The 19,460-nt window shown below is 54.4% G+C and overlaps 1 protein-coding gene across 3 annotated transcripts in view; it reads right to left on the bottom strand.

Moving 5' to 3' along the window:
- Nucleotides 1-17,087, bottom strand: part of MAP2K3 (mitogen-activated protein kinase kinase 3) — a 31,049-nt gene extending 13,962 nt beyond the window's left edge. Inside the window, exon 1 of one of the 3 annotated variants that reach the window (XM_048320986.1) lies at nt 16,992-17,087. In XM_048320986.1, the coding sequence (XP_048176943.1) occupies nt 16,992-17,007 (16 nt within the window). In that variant the 5' untranslated portion in view covers nt 17,008-17,087. Of the gene's footprint in view, nt 1-4,404; nt 4,758-15,813; nt 15,883-16,991 lie in introns of those variants that run through there. The other 2 variants (XM_048320987.1, XM_048320985.1) reach the window with 2 other exon arrangements.
- Between the last annotated feature and the right edge of the window lie 2,373 nt (nt 17,088-19,460).

Below are 19,460 nucleotides of genomic sequence, written 5' to 3' on the forward strand. Positions count from 1 at the left end.
TGATGTGCAGGGCTCCCAAAAACGCTCCCTGTCCAGAGGCTCCTTGGGCCCAGGGCCCCAGCTCCAGCCCCGCCTTCCCGGGAAGAGCCAGCGTTGGATCTGGCACGGAGGGCAATGACCACCAGACATCCAGCAAAAGCAAGGGGTTAGTCCCAGCAGGAGAGGGGACACCCCATCCACAACAAATGGAAAACAGGGAAAAAACAGACATGAGCTGACTGTCAGCGATCAGTGAACCCCTCACAAATCCAGGCTTGCACAGGCTGAGGCACCAGGACAAGGCACCAGGCGTGACTGGCAAGAAGATGCTCTTGTCCCTCTCCTCCCAACTCCAAACAGCTCTGAGATAACAACACCCACTACTACAGAGGGAAACGGGGCTCGGGCAGGGCCAGGACAGGCCAGAAACCTGCAGGTGAAAATTCCATCCCAGCTCCCTGGGAAAATAAACTGACCCCAAGGGGCTGAAGTGCTGCAGCTGAGAGCATCGAGGTCCTGATCCCCCCAGGAGAGACAAGGGGGCAGCTGCACTTTGCAGCTAAAGATGCTTCTGGCTGCATAGAGCTGGAAGATCCATTAGAAAGCAGGAACATCAAGGTGTGCTCCAGGCACGGGGCTGGGAGCAAACAGCTCAGTGTGGCCTTGGACAGCCTTTCAAAACAGCTCCTACCTGCCTGGCTGCTGGGAGCAGGCATGTGGACAAAGTCCAGCACTCCAAAGGCTGCCAGGGAAGGGAGGGGAGAGGTGAGGAGCTGGAATTTCAGCAGGAGACACAGCACCGTGCAAGAGCTCCTGCAGCAGGACAGAAAGGCAACACGTGCCCAACATGTCCCCAGCACTGACAGCCCCCATGCCAGCTCCAAGAAAACAGGTGCCTGGAACTCACTTTTCCTGCCTTGTCCTTCCCCAAATGCAAATCTCACTGAGGTTGCAGGTTAAAGCTGCTCTGCAACACACTGCAAAGGTCCCAGCTGCAGGACCAGCAGCATCCCCCCTGGCTGAGGGAATCGGCACGGATCAGTCCATACCCCCATCTTATCTGCCACTTTTCCTGCATCTGAGCTGGCCCATAAGCTCCAAGACCAGCACAGTTTCCATGATGTGAACTTCCAGCTCAGTGAAACCAGCCAACAAGCCACCCCACCCCAAACCGATCCCGCTTGGATAGGAACCACCTGACCATGTCAGAGCAATCACAAGTTCTAATTTGTGAGCCTGCAGAGTTTCCCTTCCCCATCGCCCACCCAGCAGGGCTGGAAGGGGCACTATGAATAGCCCCACACACCCATTGATGGCACTTTGCAAAATACCCAGCTGAGTAACAAGGGCAGCAAACACAAAACGGAGCCAAAGGAAAGACGCTGTCCGTGGGTTCAGAAACGCCTCTCCTTCCACTCCCAGCCTCTCACTACTCAGTGTGAGAGGCCATGAATAGAATCTAGAAACTGGGGTCCCCCAAGTCCTTCTGCACTTGGGCAAGTTGGGGAGCTTGCCGTGGGCACCCATCCCATCCCATCCCATCCCATCCCATCCCATCCCATCCCATCGGATGGATTTAGCTCCGTGCCGAGCATTTCACCCCCAAGACCTGCTCCAAAACTCAGACTGGTCTCTGCTCCACACACAGCCCCCCCAACAGTTACCAGCCAGACCGCTACACGAAGCCCTGAAATCCCCCCATGCTGGCTGGGATTCTGCTCCATCTGTTTGCTCTCCCTCTCCCCAATTGCCATAGTAACCCTGCAGAGCCGGCACAAAGCGCCTTCTGTGCCACCAGCAGCTCCCCTGGCACCACGGCCGTGACTCACAGGGCAGGAGCAGGGTCCACAGGCACCCGAGCCAAGCCTCCTGCAAGATGGCCTCAGCCCTTCCTCAGCCCTGGCTGCAAGAGCAAGGCTGGAGGGAGCTGGGAGCACCCAGTGTGGGGTTGGGAATCATGGGGTGCGTTGTCCAGTGGAGCCCAAGCTTGCAGGCAGGAGGGGCATGGGACAGCAGGACAGCAAGGAACACGGAGATTCCCTGTTCCAAACCCCCTGCTCCACACAGGAGAGGCTTTTAACGTGCACTGGCCATGAACTCTGCTGTCACGGGCACCCTGCACACTTCCCTGTACTCCCAAACTACCACCCTTGACTTCCCAGAGCTGGAGTCAGCAGCCATCCCCTTCCCAGCCTGTCCTGCCGAGCCCCAAAGAGCATTTCCTAGTTCCAACCTGAAAAAGCACCGATTAAACCAGAGGTATTACACCACCACTCCCAGGCTCTGCCTGCACCACCTATGACGGGCAGAAAACCCAGCTCAGCCCTTGCCTGCAGGAATAAAATCACCCAGGATGCTGCCTTGCAGCCAGGGAGCTGATGAAGAGATTGGATTCATTTGTTACAGCTCCCCTAAAATTTGCCATGGGATTTCCAGCTCCCAAAGGCTGGCCTGAACTACTCCTTGCTGCAAACTTCTGCCACTGCTTGTGGCACCAGTGCTTCCACAGCTCCCCAAGGAGAGCCCATGCCCTGTTCAGGGTGAATGAGAGTGCAGGAAAAACTAGGGAAGGGAATTAAAAAAAAGGGGGGAAAAAAGCGAGAAGCAGAAAGGCAGTGGGATGGGCATGACATGACCCTGCAATTCAAGCCCTTCAGTCACAGGGCAGCATTTGCCTTCAGCCCCCACAGGCAGCTGCTGTCAGCTCCTTCCCACTGGAGAGTCCCTGGCACTGTCTCTCCTACACTTGAAACTCAGCACAATCCCTCCCACATTTGGGATCCCAAGAGGGTCAGTGCAGGAGGAATTGCTAGAATGTGCACAACTGCTTATGTCACCTGAAAATCCTGGAAACACTCCAGTTTCCCAGGGCACTGGGCTCTTGCAAAAGGGGTGTCTGCAAGCACAAGCTCCCCTCAAGAGATCCCTCTGCAAAGGCCAACAGGCGGCAGCAGGACAAGGAGGTTTGGGGACATGTCCTGGTCATCCCTGCAAGCCCCAGGGCTCTGCTGCCAGCCCCGAGCCCACGGGATGGCAGGGCACCATTCTGGGCACAGGAAAGGGCTGCCAGCCACAGACACACACGGCACAGTGCCCTGCACCCAGGCAGGGGAAAATTAGCTGACAGAAGTTCCTGGTGCGGATGAAATTGCAACCCACGTGATGCTGCAGGCACGTAACTGCATCCTTTATGCTAAGAAAGGAACCATTTCCTCCTAAAGAAAGAAAAAAAAAAGCCCAACAAAATTTTTTCTCATGCTATAACCACCACCAGTTAAGAACCACCAGACATTTCCTGGAACTGCCTAATTCAACACCGGAATCCTCATTTTTGCCACTACCAACTTCAGCCCCATTAAGTTGCACCTCTCCGCGGGAGGTTTTTCCTTCCCACTCCGCTGGCGTGGGCGGAGAGAAAGGAACACGACAATCTAAAGAACTGCAAATAAAACTATTTGCCTGAGTCGACCTTTGAAATTAAACCTCACCACTGCCTCCCCGGGGCTCTGGCTGCAGCCCCAGGTGAAGTCCTGGGCACGGGAGGCTGCTCCAAGAGCTGCACTGCTTTGTTAGTGCTGGGGGAAATGTTTGGGATGCATCCCGGTTCTCCTCAATCCAAGGAGGAGAGTCCAATGCCATGGATAGGGCAGAAGGCTGCAGGGTGGATTCCAGCCCTGCTACAACAGAAGAGTTGGAACAAAACAGCATCAAGGAAAAAAAAAAAAAATTGAGGCAGGGTGCAGAGCAGAGAGGGGAATTTGGGTGCTTGGTCATGAGAGCGAGCTCCTCACAGGCACACTTTGTGCTGTTTTCCTCTGTTGGGAGTGGAAAAAGCTATCCATGGAAGTGGAAAAAGGGCTCTCAACCTGCTGAGAGCCATCACTCATCGTCCCGCCGAGGTCTCGCTGCAGAGGGGCTCCCGCGGGTCAGCACACTCCTCACTTCTGCAAAACTGCCAGCGAGCAGCAGGAAAAAACGACGCTGCAGAAAAAGCCCCTTGCAGCCCCAAAACAGCCTCTCAGCCTGTGCTGAATCAGAGCTCCCGACTGCTGGGGCCGTGGGCACCCACCTTTCCCATGCAACAGGCAGGGGACAACCGCAAAGAGCTGCTGGAAAACCCTGCATCCCAGGAATGCGACTCAAACCAGAGCCAGAAGCCAGCTTTGCCCTCTGCATATTTTCCTTTAGACATGCTGGAATTGAGGGGTTTTTTTTTTTTCTTACAATTAAGACGCCGGAGTTTTAACCCCACACAAAACATGCAACTTTAAAAATAGATCCCCAGCTGCAAAGACCAACCCCCCGCCCAAGCCAGGAGAAACAAAACCGTGTGGATTGACCCCAAAAAGTTACACAGCCCCTTTTAGCACCAAAATCAGCCCTTTGCTCTCCCCCACCACGTGTTTTGGAAATTGCAACATCTACCTTGCTTCTTGTCCATGGTTTCCCAGAAATGAAGAGCAGTGCTGGCACGCCTGGCAGAAGAGAGGGATGGGGGCGGACTGGAGGAGGGAGGGGAAAAAATTCCCGCAGGATCCAGCGCACAGCACTTCTTGCAAGCACCGATGATTCTTTTCAGTGGGAATGCATGGCCCAAAGCGCCCGCCGGCTTCACAGAGCCCTCCACGCCCGGTGTCCCCAGATCCCAGGGGTCCCCAAGGCTGGGAGCAGCAGTGAAGGCAAGCGGGGGGAATTGGGGAAGGTAGAGCCGCGTTCCCTCATCGGCAGCTGCCGAGGTTGGCCGGACTCGGCTCCGATTACCCTTGAAAGCTCAACAGTTGTAAAAACTGCAGCAGAGAAATAGCAGGTGACGTCAACAGGAAACTGGTGGGGAGCCAACTCCAGCTCCGGGAGCTGCTGAAGCGCTGGATTGCTACAGTGCATCCCAGTGGGACACGTTCTCTTCCCACAAATTCAACCATTCCAAGCCAGCCTGCAGGCCCAGGCATCCCACCAGAGCAACCCTTGCTCTGGGACAGCCCTGGCACCAACCAGCAGAGCCAAGGGGAGCCCAGGTTCACTGGCTTGGGCACCAAAGGGGTGCTGGGATGGAAAGAGGTCACATTTCATTGTGCTGCAGGTGACACGTTAATTGCTTTGCCACTAACAACTATTACCACAACAAATAGTAGAAATATTGTTCCATGACAATGCCGGCACGCAGCTCAGCAGCTATTCCAGGGTGACAACCAAGATGGCATCTCTGGTAGCAAAAATATAAATTGCTGCATGGCTTTGGCTGGGAAATAGCGAGGGAGAGTAGGAAAATAAAAGTATTCATTTCTCTGCAAGCACGTGCAAGAAAAGCTGTGGCCAAGTATTGCTGCTCTTCCCCTTTCCCTCAAAACCGCTCCAGCAGAAGCCAATGCTGATGTTCCTGATCAAAGCCAGGCTCAGCTCTGACAGGCTGCAGTTTTGTTTTCTATTTCCCTGTCAGCCTGGAGGGGAGATACTGTACCAGCTTCTTTACCTTAAACTAATTATAGAAAATCTACCAGTGCTTTGCTCCTGAGCTCTCTCCCAACTCCAGGCTGTGCCGGACCAGGCACATTTGCAGGCTGAAAAGTCAGAGGTCAAGGTAAACACACATACCAACATAATGAGTGGCTCTAATTTTAAATAGTGTTTATGCAAGCCCCAGAAGGACTGCGGAAGGTATTTTCTCAGGCTCATTTCCACTGCCAGGGTATAGTTTCAGGCACAGATCATCAGCACATAAAGGATGCTGACGCAGGAGCTGCTCTTGCAGATGGCACCGAGAGCCACCAGCACCCGTCCCCGGCACTGCTGGGGAGAGCAGTGCTGTGCTGCCCTCCCATCACTAACTCTATTAACAGCTAATTCCCCTCTCACCCAGACACAGACACACCAAGGACCTCTACAGACACCCACAGAGTCAGAGCTGCTTTGGAGCAGAAAGTCCCTAACCCAGCAGGTGGGATGGGAAACAAGATTTCCTTTGAATTAGTCCCGGAGTTTCAGCGCCCGAGGACCAGGGGTGGTGTAAAGCAGAGCTTCCCAACATCTCAAGAGCATCTTAAAAAATAAACAAACAAGGAAAAAAAAAAAAAAGAGAGAGAGAGAGAAGAAACAAAAACAAACCCAACCATCCTTTCAAGTTTCACCATCAGCAGCTCTTACAAAAGTTTGCTGGTACAGTAGGAATAGCCAGGCCTGGAAAAATGTGCACCATTTGCCATTAATTATCCAGTTCTTTACAGGGCACAGGTAATCCCAGGGGAACAAAAGGCATCGGGTGTTTCACTGGTGTTAACAAAGTCTCCCCACAAGGATGGGGATGTCACCCCATAACAGGTGAGGGATAATGGGAGAGCAAGTCCTGGGGAGAATTCACACACTCACCACACAGTCGAGTATGCCAGGGCAGGGCCAGGGACAAGGATGGCTCCCATCCCTCCCAGCAGCCTCCTGCCAGTGGGCTGGCTTGAGTAAGGGGAAGAGCACACCCTCAAAAACAGCAATGAGCTCAAACAGTGCCCTGCCAACGCAGGGCCCCTCTCCCCACCCTTCCCCTGTGGACACACAACCCCTCCCAAGGCCACTTCAGTTAAGGCCGGGTTGCCATCACAGCCAAGGAGCGAAGATGGGGATGAGCTGCTTTGCCATGAACAGCAAAAGTGTCCAATTTGGGGTTGGGAAGGAGCTTTTTATAAGCGTGTTTGGGATAGACCACAAAATTAATGACTTCACCTGTCCTGTAAGAAGAGCTGCTGTCTAACCACAGGGACAGGGTGATTTTCATTGAATACTTTATTCCCTCTGATCAGAGAAAAGCCCATGCACCCGCTGGCTGCACTGGCACAGTACTACACTGCCTGATGCCCCCCACATTTCTCCAGGAACTGCAGAAGGTTCCCTGGTCAAGGCTGCAATGCAGCCACTGCCCGAAGTCCGGGATGCCCTTGCCTTTCCACCCACAAGGCACACATCCCACAGGAAAGCCCCATGTGCCCGAGGCACACACAGGACACACAGCGTGGAAACTGTTTAAAAATAGAGCCTTTGAACTGCATCCAGTTGGAAAGGGAACAGGGTTATCTTTCTCATCCCCTTAGATGGGGCTTGAGATTTGGGGACAATCAATCATTGCATCACACAGGACTCAAGCAGAGCAGGAAGGATGTCACACCCACAGTGCCACCAGCTCTGGATGAGACTGTGCAAGGGACAAGGATGTGACCTCCTGGTGCCCAACGAGGAATTTGGGGATGGGCACTCTAGCCAGAGTCTCTGACAAACAGAGGCATTGGCACAGCCACCTCTGGGGCTCACAGCCACACCCGGGCTCTGTGCACCCGCCAGATAACACCGAGGCTCTGCCGGCAGCGCCGGGAGGATGTCACCGCCCAGCCACATTCCAGCTGTATTTTTACATTACCTGCACAACCTCGAGGGCTGGAAAAAACGTTTGATTTTGTCCCCACGTGTCAGCCTGCTCTCGCCCAGCCCCATGACGATGGAACACACGGGCTCCACTCTGAGAACCCACATGTGACCAGAGGCCAGACTCCCCTCAGGAAGCTGAAAAGCCCCATCTGGCTGACACTCACACAGTGACATTACAGGGCACACCATATACATGCCCAGAGTTGAGGTGCTTTGCACTAGAGCTTGTGCAAAACCCCTGTGCAAAGGTGGTGACAGTCACAGGGGCACCTATTGGGAGCAGGCACTGAGCTGGGGTGCAGGCAGAGCATCCTCTGGGATGGACACTGCCTCCTTTGCATCCTTCACTCCAACTGGGTTTTCCCCAAAAAAAAGCAGTGGCTGAGGCTGCACCTCTTGAAAGCTCAGCTTTATCATGAGACAAAGATCTGGAAGGATTCCCAGCCCTCAGGTTGTCAGGAGAAGGCAAAGGAGACAATGCTTAGAGAAAAGCAAAGAACACGCTAGGAAAAAAAAATAGAGGAAAAGGAAGAGGCAGAAGCATCATCACCTTTGCCCATCTCCTTGCCAGCGGGTACCAGCATCACTCCTTCCTTTGATTTCTCACTCCATAAGCAAAGCCATGAAAAAATAAAATCTGTTTGGAATTGATGTGACTGGCTAGTGACAGTTTCCTGACGGGAGAGAAAACTCAAACTGCCCTTGGAATAGATCTGCTTGACAGGAGGCACAGTGGGAAAGGGAATAGTCTGGCTTTGTAATTGTCAGCAGTAACTCCACTCCAGCGTCAATAGACACTTTTTCTATCCAAACTGGCATCATTCAAGCACTTCCAGGTGTCCTCCCCAAAACCTTGTAAACTTATCAAGGGAGCAAAGTATTCCCCTCTCTGCTTCCCTAAAAAAATTAGGAAAAAACCAGATTTCTACCATCCTCCCTCCAATTTACTCTGGGCAGGGATAGAGTGATGTCACCTCTGCAAATGATGTAAGAGAGCAGGCACTTACTATGAAAATGGAATTTATGGAGGAGAAAAAAAACCCCTTCAGATTCACAGCTGCATGCTCTGGGAGAGGGGCAGAAACAAGAGACTGACCCAGGTGCTTCCCTGGCCCACAGACTGCAGGCAGGACTTTCAAGAGCAGCATCTGCACTGGGGAAAAGGCCAAGCAGCTGCTCAGAGGGTTCACAGTGACATTATTCCCTGGGGACCTGGAATGCTTTCCCACTCCCAGGGTGCCACCACAGCTCAGGTGGACAAAGCCTGTGCATCTTCAGAGGAAAACATCTGACCTCCAGCACTGACCCAGCACCACATCTCTGGGGTGCAGGAGCAGAGAAAACCTTGGATTATTTCCTTTGGAACAGGGTGCTGTTCCAGCAACTTACAGAAAGCAACAGGCAAGTGCTGCAGTACAATTCCCTGTTTCCTGCTGTCCCACACCAATTCTTTGCTCATTTTGATGTATATTCAGTGCCATCCCTTTTCCCTGCCTCTCTGCTGCAGGGAACCAGGCAGAAGACACAAATAAAAAGGGAGAGCTCAGCCCCAACAAGCTGGACCTGTAGCCTCTTTTCCTGGCATTAAGCACAGCATGGCCCACACCATGAACCTCCTGCTCTCCCCTCCCACTGCTGCTCCTCTGCCCCAAAGGACAGACTACATCCATATTCCCAGAACAAATCCCATGTCCAGCTGGTCCATGAGAAATCACCTGCAAACACTTCTCTCCTTTGTTCCCTCATACTCCCTGCTGCAAAGCTTAAAAACTGCCCCCCAGTTAAAGGCTGGACCACCAGCACACTGCCAGCCCCACTGCCCAGCATCACCCTGCACTGTCCTCCCTCTCCAGGCTCTTATCAATGGCTGTACCAGCTCTGTGTGGGGAAAACACTTATTTTGTGGTGGATTTGCCCAGTACCCACAGGGCAGCTTTGATTCATGGCGAGGAAAAGCAGGGGCTCCACAGGAAGCGTGCCCACAGCTCAGTGGCGTTTCACCACCAAGGTCCCACGCAGCCCCAGCAGAAGGGCACAGCTGCCCCTCTGGGGGGGATTGATCTTCTTTCCCCTCCTTCTGTCACTCTCTCATATCCACCTATCACCCTCCACTTTTTCCAGTGTTCAGGGAAGTGAGAGTTGCAGGCTTTTCCTAGTAAAGGCAGATTAAAGAGCTGCCTCTCCCTCCCAGGAAGCCAGAGGTCTCCACAGCCAGGCTGGTCCCTACGCATCCGGCTCCCATCCCGGCTCAAGAGCTCGCAGTCACCCAGTGCAGCTCAGCCTGCAGCTCTCTTCGGGCACATTCAGGGCTTCCAAGAATAATTTCCATTTGAATAAGAGATAATCAATTCTTAAGAATCCCCTTTCTCCTGGAAGAACGAGCCTCACATCCGTGTTTTGGGGAAAGGAGCAGTGCTCTCTATGCAGAGTGACGTGGAGATGAGCTGGAAGGAGACATATGAAACATCTAACCTGTTTGAAATCAAGGGAAACACACCCCAGCTCCTGTCCCTGGGATGGTTACACACAGTTTCCCTCACTGAGGGGGGCTGTAACTCACAGTTACCAAACACAAAACTCTTTGTGGATCCAAAATTAAGGGTAAACTCTTGCAGCTACCTGGAACATACACAAAGAAATCACACCTACAGGGGAGCTGCTGGAGGAAAAGCCGAGTAGTTCACGAGCGCTCTAGCACAGCACACACCAGGCTGATAAGAATTATAAATTCACGCACAATTTCTGCTTGGTTATTTCTGGAGGCACCTCCTCCAGCCCCCGCTTCACTCTCACCACTCTTCAAGAAACCAGGCAGGGACAGGTGTAATTAATACCTGCAAAAAGCTGCTCTTGGGTAAGAAAGCAACATCTGCAGAGCACAAGAGGCAGCCCCAGCACAGCCCAGCCCTGCAGGTATCCTGGGCTCCGAGGACAACCCCAGCCCTGGCTGGCGCCAGTGATCCTCTGGCACCTGGTGCTCACCTCTGATGCTCAAGGATGATGCTCACAGCCAAACAATTGCAGGGATCAACCAAAAACCTGAGGGAAACGGGCTGCAGATGCTAACAGAGAGTGAACACAGGGAGCTGTACAAGCAGATCATCTAAAACACCCACCACATCCCTCCTTTTTAGCAGCCTCAAAGCAGTGTGGAGCTGCTCCCAGACTTAAGGAAAACGGGTGCTGCCAAAGACAGACAGAGCTTGGCACAGGGGCTGGTCAGGTCCAGGCTGGTCCTATGGCAGCATCACCACCCACCTCTCACCCACCAGCACCTTCATCCTTCTTTTGCCACAATTACATCTTTTTTTTTTTCCTGACCACCACAGGGGTGGCAGTCAGCACCACGGGTCAAACAGGCGAGGATTTGGCACAGGGTGGAAGATTTTAGTTCTGGGGAGACCAGGGAAACCTCAGAAGTCAGCTGAGCACACGTGCACACAAACGAAGCTGTCTCACACTGCCCTGCCCCGTGCCAGCAGGGATTTTCTGGGAGTTTTACAAACAGGCACGTGGGGCTGGGCCTCTCACCTACCCCCAAGCACCTTTCAGAGGTGTTTGGAAGATGACAAAGAGCAGCCAAAGCCACGTATCAGCACGAGATCATCTCAGCTTTGGCCGGGGTACAACTTGGCAGCGCGTCAGGAGAGAAACCAAGCGGTCCAGAGCGGCAGGGGATTTTGAACTATGCGGAGCAGCTTTCTTCAAAAGCCCTGACCATGAGCACATCTGGCCCTCAGCAGAAGAGCCACGTCATTTCTAGTGACGAGCTGCAAAGACATCCTCATGTCTGCAGCACAACACACCCCTGCAGCCATGCCCATAACGTTCAGGGCTGATTCAGAGGGGCCATCCCAAGGGCTGCACACTTTGCTGCTCCATCATCTCCCTCTCAAGCCTCAACTTTCCCACTCCCACACCAAGTAAACCAAGATCTTCATGCCACAGCAAAAAATTCCTCCATTGTGCAGCATGTTTGCCCTTCACCACCTTGAACAGGAAACAGTCTCCTGCAGGGAGGGATGAGTGCAGCAAGAGGCAACATCTGCTCCAGCTGTGCCAAATGCCCTCCAGCCAGTGGGGTCAGGATGCTGCCATCTCCAAGCTGCTGTTAATACACACCAGTGAAGACATCCACGGCACCCAGCCCACTGCAGCCAACCCCTGCAGCACAGCCAGGCTGCTGCGTCAGTCGTCCCCACAAGACCCCAGCTAGGAGGGAATTCACACGCACACACGCACCACAAAGCAGTTTCTAACTGGCCTGCAAGCCCAGACAAGCTGACACACCCTAGATAACCCCGTCATCCTCCCCTAAACCACCCCCAGCCCATCCATGAAACCAGCCCTGCGTGTTTATGATCTGTCAGACACATGACTGTCACCTGCCAGGCCCTGCAGGACAACTTCTTCCCCTCCTGTCCCTCTGCCCTGCACTGCTGGTCCCCTCCACACCCATCACCAATGGATGCTAAGGGAGGATGTGGCTCTTGGCACCGCCAAAGAGATGCTGGCAGGACCCCATCCCAGCTGCGGAGATTTATGGATTCCTTATGAGAAACCTCCAAGACCTTTACAAATTAAATACAAGCATTAAAAGCTGCTTTTACATTTCCTAAAAAGGCACTATCATGGCAGGAGATGAGGCAGCAGGGATGAATACTGGTGACAAGGGGCACTTGGTGCTCAACAGGCAGATGCCAGGGAGAAAAGGGTCCCAGCCATTCCCAGAGAGCTCCATCAGACACAAGCAGCTTGACTGATGCCAGTGCCAAACCACAGCTAAGGTTAGCAGCCTCTGATGGGAAATTACTTGTATCGAGCACTCTGGAGGTTTCTTCCTTTCCAAACCCAGATTTGTCTTTGGTGGTGGTGAGGGGGAAGGAAGAGTGAATGCTCCACAAACAACTTCTGGTAAATGTTGTCTCCTCCTCATCCTGCCTCCTCTTATACTCAAGTTATGTTTTTAGTAGAAATTTATCTTTTAATTTTCTTTTTTAATAATTTCAGTTGAAATGATGAAATTAAGGCTTAGAGCACAGGACAGATCAACTCAGCAGTGCCCCTCCCTGGGCACAGTGCAGGCAAGAGGACGGAGGCTGAGGCAGCTCAGTGGGTGCTGGAGAGGGTCCACCTCACCCTCGCCTTCACCCCACTGCAGGTCCTCAGCACAAGGCAATATGATTTGCCCACTGGGACCCCCAAATCCTGCCCTTCCCCTTGGCCACACTGTAACCCACCACATTCCACACAAGCAGCTTCTCTACTCCACCTTTCTGCTGGGCAGAGAAATGGGTGCAAGAGAAAGGAGCACACAAGGGGAGCCTGTCCCAGCTCCAGAAAAGGGAGCAGACTCAGATCCACTGCAAACTGAGACCCACTGGGGCGACAAGGCAGCACTGTGACATCCGAGACTGCTGCAGTTGTGCCCAGTAATTCCAGTGTTCCTTGGGACAATGAACATTGGGACTCACAAAGCTGCCACAGCACCACTGCAGCATTGCCCCCACACAGATAAGGGGCTGTGGGGAGATGGAGTATCTCCCAGGTGGAAAAAACCAACAGAAACTTCCAGTTTCCATCATTTAAAAAAAAAAAAAAAAAATCTTCTCTGCCCTTTCCCCCACTCCAAATTCCTGACTAACACTTGACCTGTGCTACAGAGGTTTGTCAGCAAGAGGCAGTAGGTAGATCCAGCTCTGTATGTACCCACAAGCCATCCTGAGTCATGCCAGTAAAACCCCAAACTTTTTGTTGATAGAGTAAAATCACCTCCCCAGCCAACTGAAGTTCCTCTCCCAGCTCTTTCCCCAGCAAACAACCAGCCCAGGCTGTGCCTTATTAACCAACACAAGCAAAAACCATCTTCTGTCCAAAATCCCACAGAGTCCCACATCTGCAGAGGTGTCATTTTGAGCCACAAAATCACCAGCACCAGAAAGCTGCTCCCAAAGGGAACCTCTACAAAGCACAGATGAGTTTCCTCCAGCAACAACCACCTTTGCAAATAACAGGGGCAAACAAACTCCAGCTCAGCCCAGGACCACAAACCAGAGCTGGAAAATAAAGGGATCAGCCTTCAGCAGGATTCATTATCCACTAAAAGAAAAGCAGGGAAGCATCCCTCCAGGGAGGGAAATGGATTGCTGAGGCACAGCTAAATATTTATCACGTCCAGCAGGATATTTTCCACATGCCAACCATTATGCCAGCAGAGGAGTAAGGCAGGAGCAAAGTGCTGTGTTTTCTCTAGGATCATTAGAATTAATTGGATTTGAGCTCCATGATGCTTCAACTAGAATGAAATAATGGCTCCATGGGATCAGAGCTCCCACCCCTCCAACCACTCACACCCTGGAACACCAGGCTGGCAGCTGCCCTGCCTGGACATGATGGAAGCCCAAAGCCAAAGTCCTGCTTCTGCAGGTCACGACCCACACGTGTACTTTTGGCAGAGATGCCTTTTTTGGGGGGATGGCAGCAGGAAAAGTGTGAATGGCAGACGAGACAGTGCTGGATTCACAGACTGAATTGCACAACAGCGGTGTGCTCCCATGGAGGGCACGGCCAGGACATGGTAGGGACATGTCCCCACCACTTATTTACCCACCCAGAATAGATGTGCCACAAGAACAAGCACCAGTTCATTCCCAGGTCTTGGCATTTCTCACTGCTGATTTTTCCAAGCTTCTGTGGCAAAGGAGAGCTGCCTCCCCAGAGGCACAGCCTGGCTCCAGACAGATCCTGATCCCTCTCCAGAACAGCACCTCTATTCCCAAAGGGCAATCTCCCTGCTAAGGAAAAACACTTGCTTTTGAATTACTCAGGCATCAGTGGTGGGTGAACCAGGGGAGGTCAAGCAGGTCTTTCCCCTCCAGATCCCATCCTCCCCAAAGCTTCTTCTCCCAGCAAACTCCATGATTTTGGGGAGCAACTCTTTCCCCACTGGCATGTTCCTGCCTGACCCTCCAGGAGGGGCTTCCCAGGCATCAGGGGCCACTCAAGTCACAGCCAACAGCCCCAGTGATGGGCACAGGGATTTTCACATGCAGGGCAGGCAGAAGATACACCTTGAGGCCCAGGGAAAAGGCAACAGTCTGGATTTATACCCCAGAGTCTCAAACCTTGCACCCTCCGCTGCGTTTCTGCGCCCACCCAAAGGCTGCAAATTCCCTGAGGCTTCGTCCCCTCCTGCTTTAACCTCTGGGATACAGCACCCTCCCTGCACAGCATCCATTCACTGAAAAAGGTGCAGACTTTGCTGGGAAATCACACCCAGGCCCCGCCACATGCTGCAAGCTGCAGCCAGAGGCCGTCCCTTGCAAAGCTCTGCAAGGAGGACACAGGACAGCTCCAAAGCTTTGCTCCCAATTCCTTCCTACAGTGCCACCCATTCCATTAGACACAGCTTGAGGGAACTTTGGTGACCTGAGAAAACAGGGAGTTTTTGCATATATGAGTAAACATCAGCCTTGACAGCGCAAGATAACACAAGAGACATTCTCCCACATACAAGATCCTGCGAGATAACTTGTATCAAGCAGACAGGAGCAAAGGGAAGAGGAAGAAAGAAAGCTGAAATCCTCCCTAAGCTCCACACAATCCCCAGAAGGTGTTTATCTCCCAAGCTATGTTTAGTGCAGAGAAAAGCCCCGGCACAGCACCATTCCTACCACCAGTGACACGGCCAGTCACGCATCCCAAAAATCTCCCAAGGCAGGAGACAACCCTGTGACTAAGCCAAAGTGATGGCAGGTGAGTTTTGGAAGGCATCTGGCACAGAAAGAGCCAACCAAGAGCTTCAACACAGCAGCCTCTGTTTACAACCCTGAGCAACACAAGCCCAAGGAGAACCAGCAAAGGAAACCTGAGATTGCTTGCTGAAATTCCCTAAGGAAAATTAGGGAAATTTATCTTAAATTCAGGCTGCCTGAAAGAGAGAAAAGTAGTAGCCATGAGCAGCAGGTGCACACTCTCAGACCTGCGAGCATCCCTGGGAATACCTGCTTGGAGGCAGGTGCAAGCCAAGGAGAGGCAGGATGAGAGGGTTGTGAAGAGGCAGATGTGTTACACACACTCAGGATCGACCCTCGTGCTGCTGCTGCCCTGATGGAAGCAAAGGAGCCCGGGTCAGACAGAGACTCGGAGCTGCCGGTGCCAGCAGAGACCGGGCGCTCTCAGCACACGTGTGACACCTCCAGCACCAGACATCAGGGTTAATGCATGAATGAACCCGCTGGTCACAACCAACAGAAACCTGCAGACACAGAGCAGCTCCAAACCTCCTCCAAGGAAAGCACCACGCTCCCAGGTGCTCCTCCAGGCATCACCTTTTGCTGTCAGCCACAATGCTTCCCCCAAAATCCTTTGGGCCCAGCTCAGGCCTCATCTCCTGTGGGGCACAAGGGGTCCCTGGGCCAGGCTCACCTCGTCCCTCCATCCACACATCCACCGGTCCGGCACAGGCAGCCGAGGAAAGGTCTGGGCTCAGGTGTTCCAGCCTTTAAGAAGCCTGGATGATGCCTTCCAAGGCTTGATGGCTGGAGGCATGTGCTCCTACCTGTGAGTCAGCAGCTCTGCTCAGCAGCTCCGTAAATCGCTGCTGATTCACCCCCTGCTTACACAGCAAACAGGAAACTCAGGTCCACATTCCCTCCGGATAAGACACGGATCATTTAAAAGCCGGGGGGAGAAAAAAAAGTCACGCGAGGTGCGTTCATCTGCTCACATGGCTCCTGACTCCAAGTTTCCAGTGCATCACTCCCGCTCAGGGAAAACCCCTCAAATTTTATTCCGCTGATAAGAGAGAGGCAGCAGCCACACTCCGTGCGCTCCCTCCTCCGTCCGGTGTGCGCTCACGGCGCGGATGGAGCCGGCTCCAGGGAGCACCGGGACTCCGGCAAAGCCATTTCTCTGTTCCCATCCATCCCGGCACGCCGGCAGGGCCATCCCAGGCCGACACCTGCCGGCCGGTGCTCACCTTGGGATGGGGACAGGCCACCTGAGTCACGGCCACGCTCTATAAATAACACCTGTGACACACGGTCACGCTCTCCGGTTGGGGACAGCGGGAACTCCAGCGCGACGCTCCCGGCACACGGCGGCACCGGGTCCCGGCCGTGCCCGGACACGGCACGGGGCAACGCGGCTCACGCCCGGAATCCCAGCCCGGTCCTTCCCACCTGCCTGAGCCACGGCGAGGGCTCCGCTCACCTGCGGCTCCGAGCCCAGGATTCCCGAGGAGTGGAAACTCGGGACAGGGAAAGCCTCCAGCAGCAGCAAACAAAACTCGCCTATTTTTATCGCTCTCCCCACGCAAAACGCAGCTTCGCCCCCTCCCTCCCCGCGGGTCCCCCATCCCCTGAGCGACCCCCCCACGCCACTCCCCACCCCCCGCTGCCTCACAGCACATCCCCACAAGGGCTCTGCAGCCCCGGGGATCGCGGTACCCGGCTCTGGCCAGAGCGACGACGCCGGGTTACGGAACCACCGGGGCCCGCGCGGAGGAAGCCGCGGGGAGCCCACGCCCGGCGGGATGACCAACACCCCCGGCCCCGCGATTACCCCACAGCCGCGACCGCCCCTCGACCAGCCCCCGCTCGTACCTCTGGGCAGGGACATGGCGCTGTGCGAGCCCGGCGGGCCCGGGCTGAGCGGAGCCCGCGAGTCCCGCCCGCCGCGGCCCCACCGGGAACTGCGCCCGCCAGGCCCCGCCCCCCGCGCCGCCATTGGCCAGCGCCGGACAGGGGGCGTGGTTAAGGCCCCCGCGCGGAAACGGCTTTGCGGTTCGAGGGCACGGCTGTGAGGGTGAAGTGAGGCGGGCGGGCGGCGCTGTGCTCCCCAGGAGAGGTGGCCTCGGTGTCCCTGTCCCCCGGGGTCCCCGTCCTGTGCTGCTCCTCGACCTACTCACCTCACCTGTCAGCTGAGGATAGTCAACTCACCAGATCTTCCGTGGGTCCTGCACACCACGGGTGCCACCGGTGGGTCCGGCTGGAGAATGGACGGGGAATCGAGGGAATGGCTGCAGCTGTGTCGGGGAGGTTTGGGTTGGATATTAGGGAAAAGTTCTTCCCCCAGAGGGTGGTGGGGCCCTGAGCAGGCTCCCCAGGGAATGGTCACAGCCCCAAGGCTGCCAGAGCTCCAGGAGTGTTCGGACAACGCTTCCAGGGATGCACAGGGTGGGATTTTGGGGCCTGGAGTTGGACTGGATGGTCCTTGTGTGTCCCTTCCAGCTCAGGATACTCTATGATTCTCTGATTAATTCCTCTCTGAGTCACTGAGGAATCAATCTGTCCTAGCTGTGGCACATCCTGGGGTAAGGATGCTGTCACAAACACCCGAGCTGGGCTGCAGGGAGAAGTGCTGGACAGGATGTGAGAGATGCAGTTGAACTAAAAAGGAGATTCCAAGTGCCGTTTTCTGGCTGGAATTCCTAGTGTGATCCAAAGAAGGAGTTGGAGGGGTGGCAACTGCTGACAGCATTGGTGAGATCACACCTGCTCTGCCACAGCCAGCTCTCAGCTTTGCAGAGCATTTGGGATAAATTTGAGGACTGGAAAAACTTCCTCAAACGCAGGCAGTTGAAGGGAATCACTGCTGGAGGGAAGGAGCTGGGTGGACTGGGATCTGTGGCTGCACAGGTGCCTCAAGCAGACCTGTGATCCAGCACCGATGGTGCCAGATCCGGCAGCTGCACATTGAACGTGGAAGAGTTCAAATGGAAAATAAATTACAGGTTTTTAGTGGGGGGAGCAATTACCTTCCCCACAGACGTCACAGATTTACCACCTTTCAAGTCTTTCAACACAGATGAGGAGGAGTCTTTCCAAAAAAAAAAACTGCTCTGCAGTCCAACCGCGGGCCATTAGTGCTGATGCAAGAGCTGTGGGTGTCACTGCGCGGCTGGGCAAGTGGGAGCTGGGAGCTCAGTGGACCTTTCTGACATTTACCCACACGGATCTTGGAATCAGCAGCGGGGTTTGAACTGATCGACATAGATTTGGGCTGAGCCAGTGCTCAGGTGTGGGTTTTGGGGGGTCTGTGGCAGAGCAGAGCATCACCAGCACTTTTGCTAACATGGAGCTGCAGGGACTAGTGGGACTGGCTCTGACACTTGGTCCTGCTGCTGGCAGCACTCGGGGTGGCCAACACAGCCAGGACATGACCCTGCTGTCCCCAGGCACGTCCCAGTGTGCACCATTCCTCCACCTGCATCCCTGGGCACGGCTGGAGGTCGCCTCTGGCTCTGGCTGCGGATACAGGGGTGGATGAAGCAGCTGCCTGGCTTTGAGTGACCTGCCCTCAATCACTGGGCACTTCACAAGTGTCACCTGCTCCCAGGCCTTCCAGCACAGGAGCGCTGCAAAAGCACACAGGGAAATGGGGATGCACCTGGTATCCAAATCCAACAGGGTGGGAAGGCCGTGGGAAGGCAGGGAGCACACGGACCCCTGCGGGCTGTGAGGAAGGGACCAGAGGCAGCAATGTGGTCACCTCCCAGCCATGGCAGGGCTTGGGGATCTCTTGGGAGACCTCTCCTTTCCTTCTGCAGCTTCCCAGTGCTGCTAGCATGGCTTCTTCTGCCTGCACATCCTCATCTGAGCCACTGACATCAGGCCCTGCTGACTCCCAGGGAATCATCACAGGCAAAGGACCCCCATGGAGCCTGAGTGCTCCCAGAGATTTTGGCAAGGGTACTGGATTTTTGGCACCTGTGGAAAGTCTCTGCATGCTTTCAGAGGCTGTAGGTAAACCTTTGGTTGTGCAGGCTCTGGATCAGGATGATCACCAAGAGAGCAATAAGGAGCTCCTCACTCATGTCTGGGCAAAACCTGCTTCTCCTTTCCCCTCTCTCCTAAGGCTTCCCAGACCCATTGTCTCCTGAGCATCCCTGTGTGCTGGAGGACATCAGCCCTCCCTCGCAGCTCCAAGCAGGGTGCAGGATGCAGCTCCCCACTCTGCCTGCCCTCAGGATCATGCCAGTTATCCCCCATCCTCCCTGTGAAATCCCAGAAGTGCTTGGCCTGGCTGCTGCAGCGTGTTTGCATTCCCTGCGTTCCCCTGCTCGGGTGTTT

Source organism: Corvus hawaiiensis, chromosome 16 (genome assembly GCF_020740725.1).
Source record: "Corvus hawaiiensis isolate bCorHaw1 chromosome 16, bCorHaw1.pri.cur, whole genome shotgun sequence".
Lineage (NCBI taxonomy): Eukaryota > Metazoa > Chordata > Aves > Passeriformes > Corvidae > Corvus > Corvus hawaiiensis.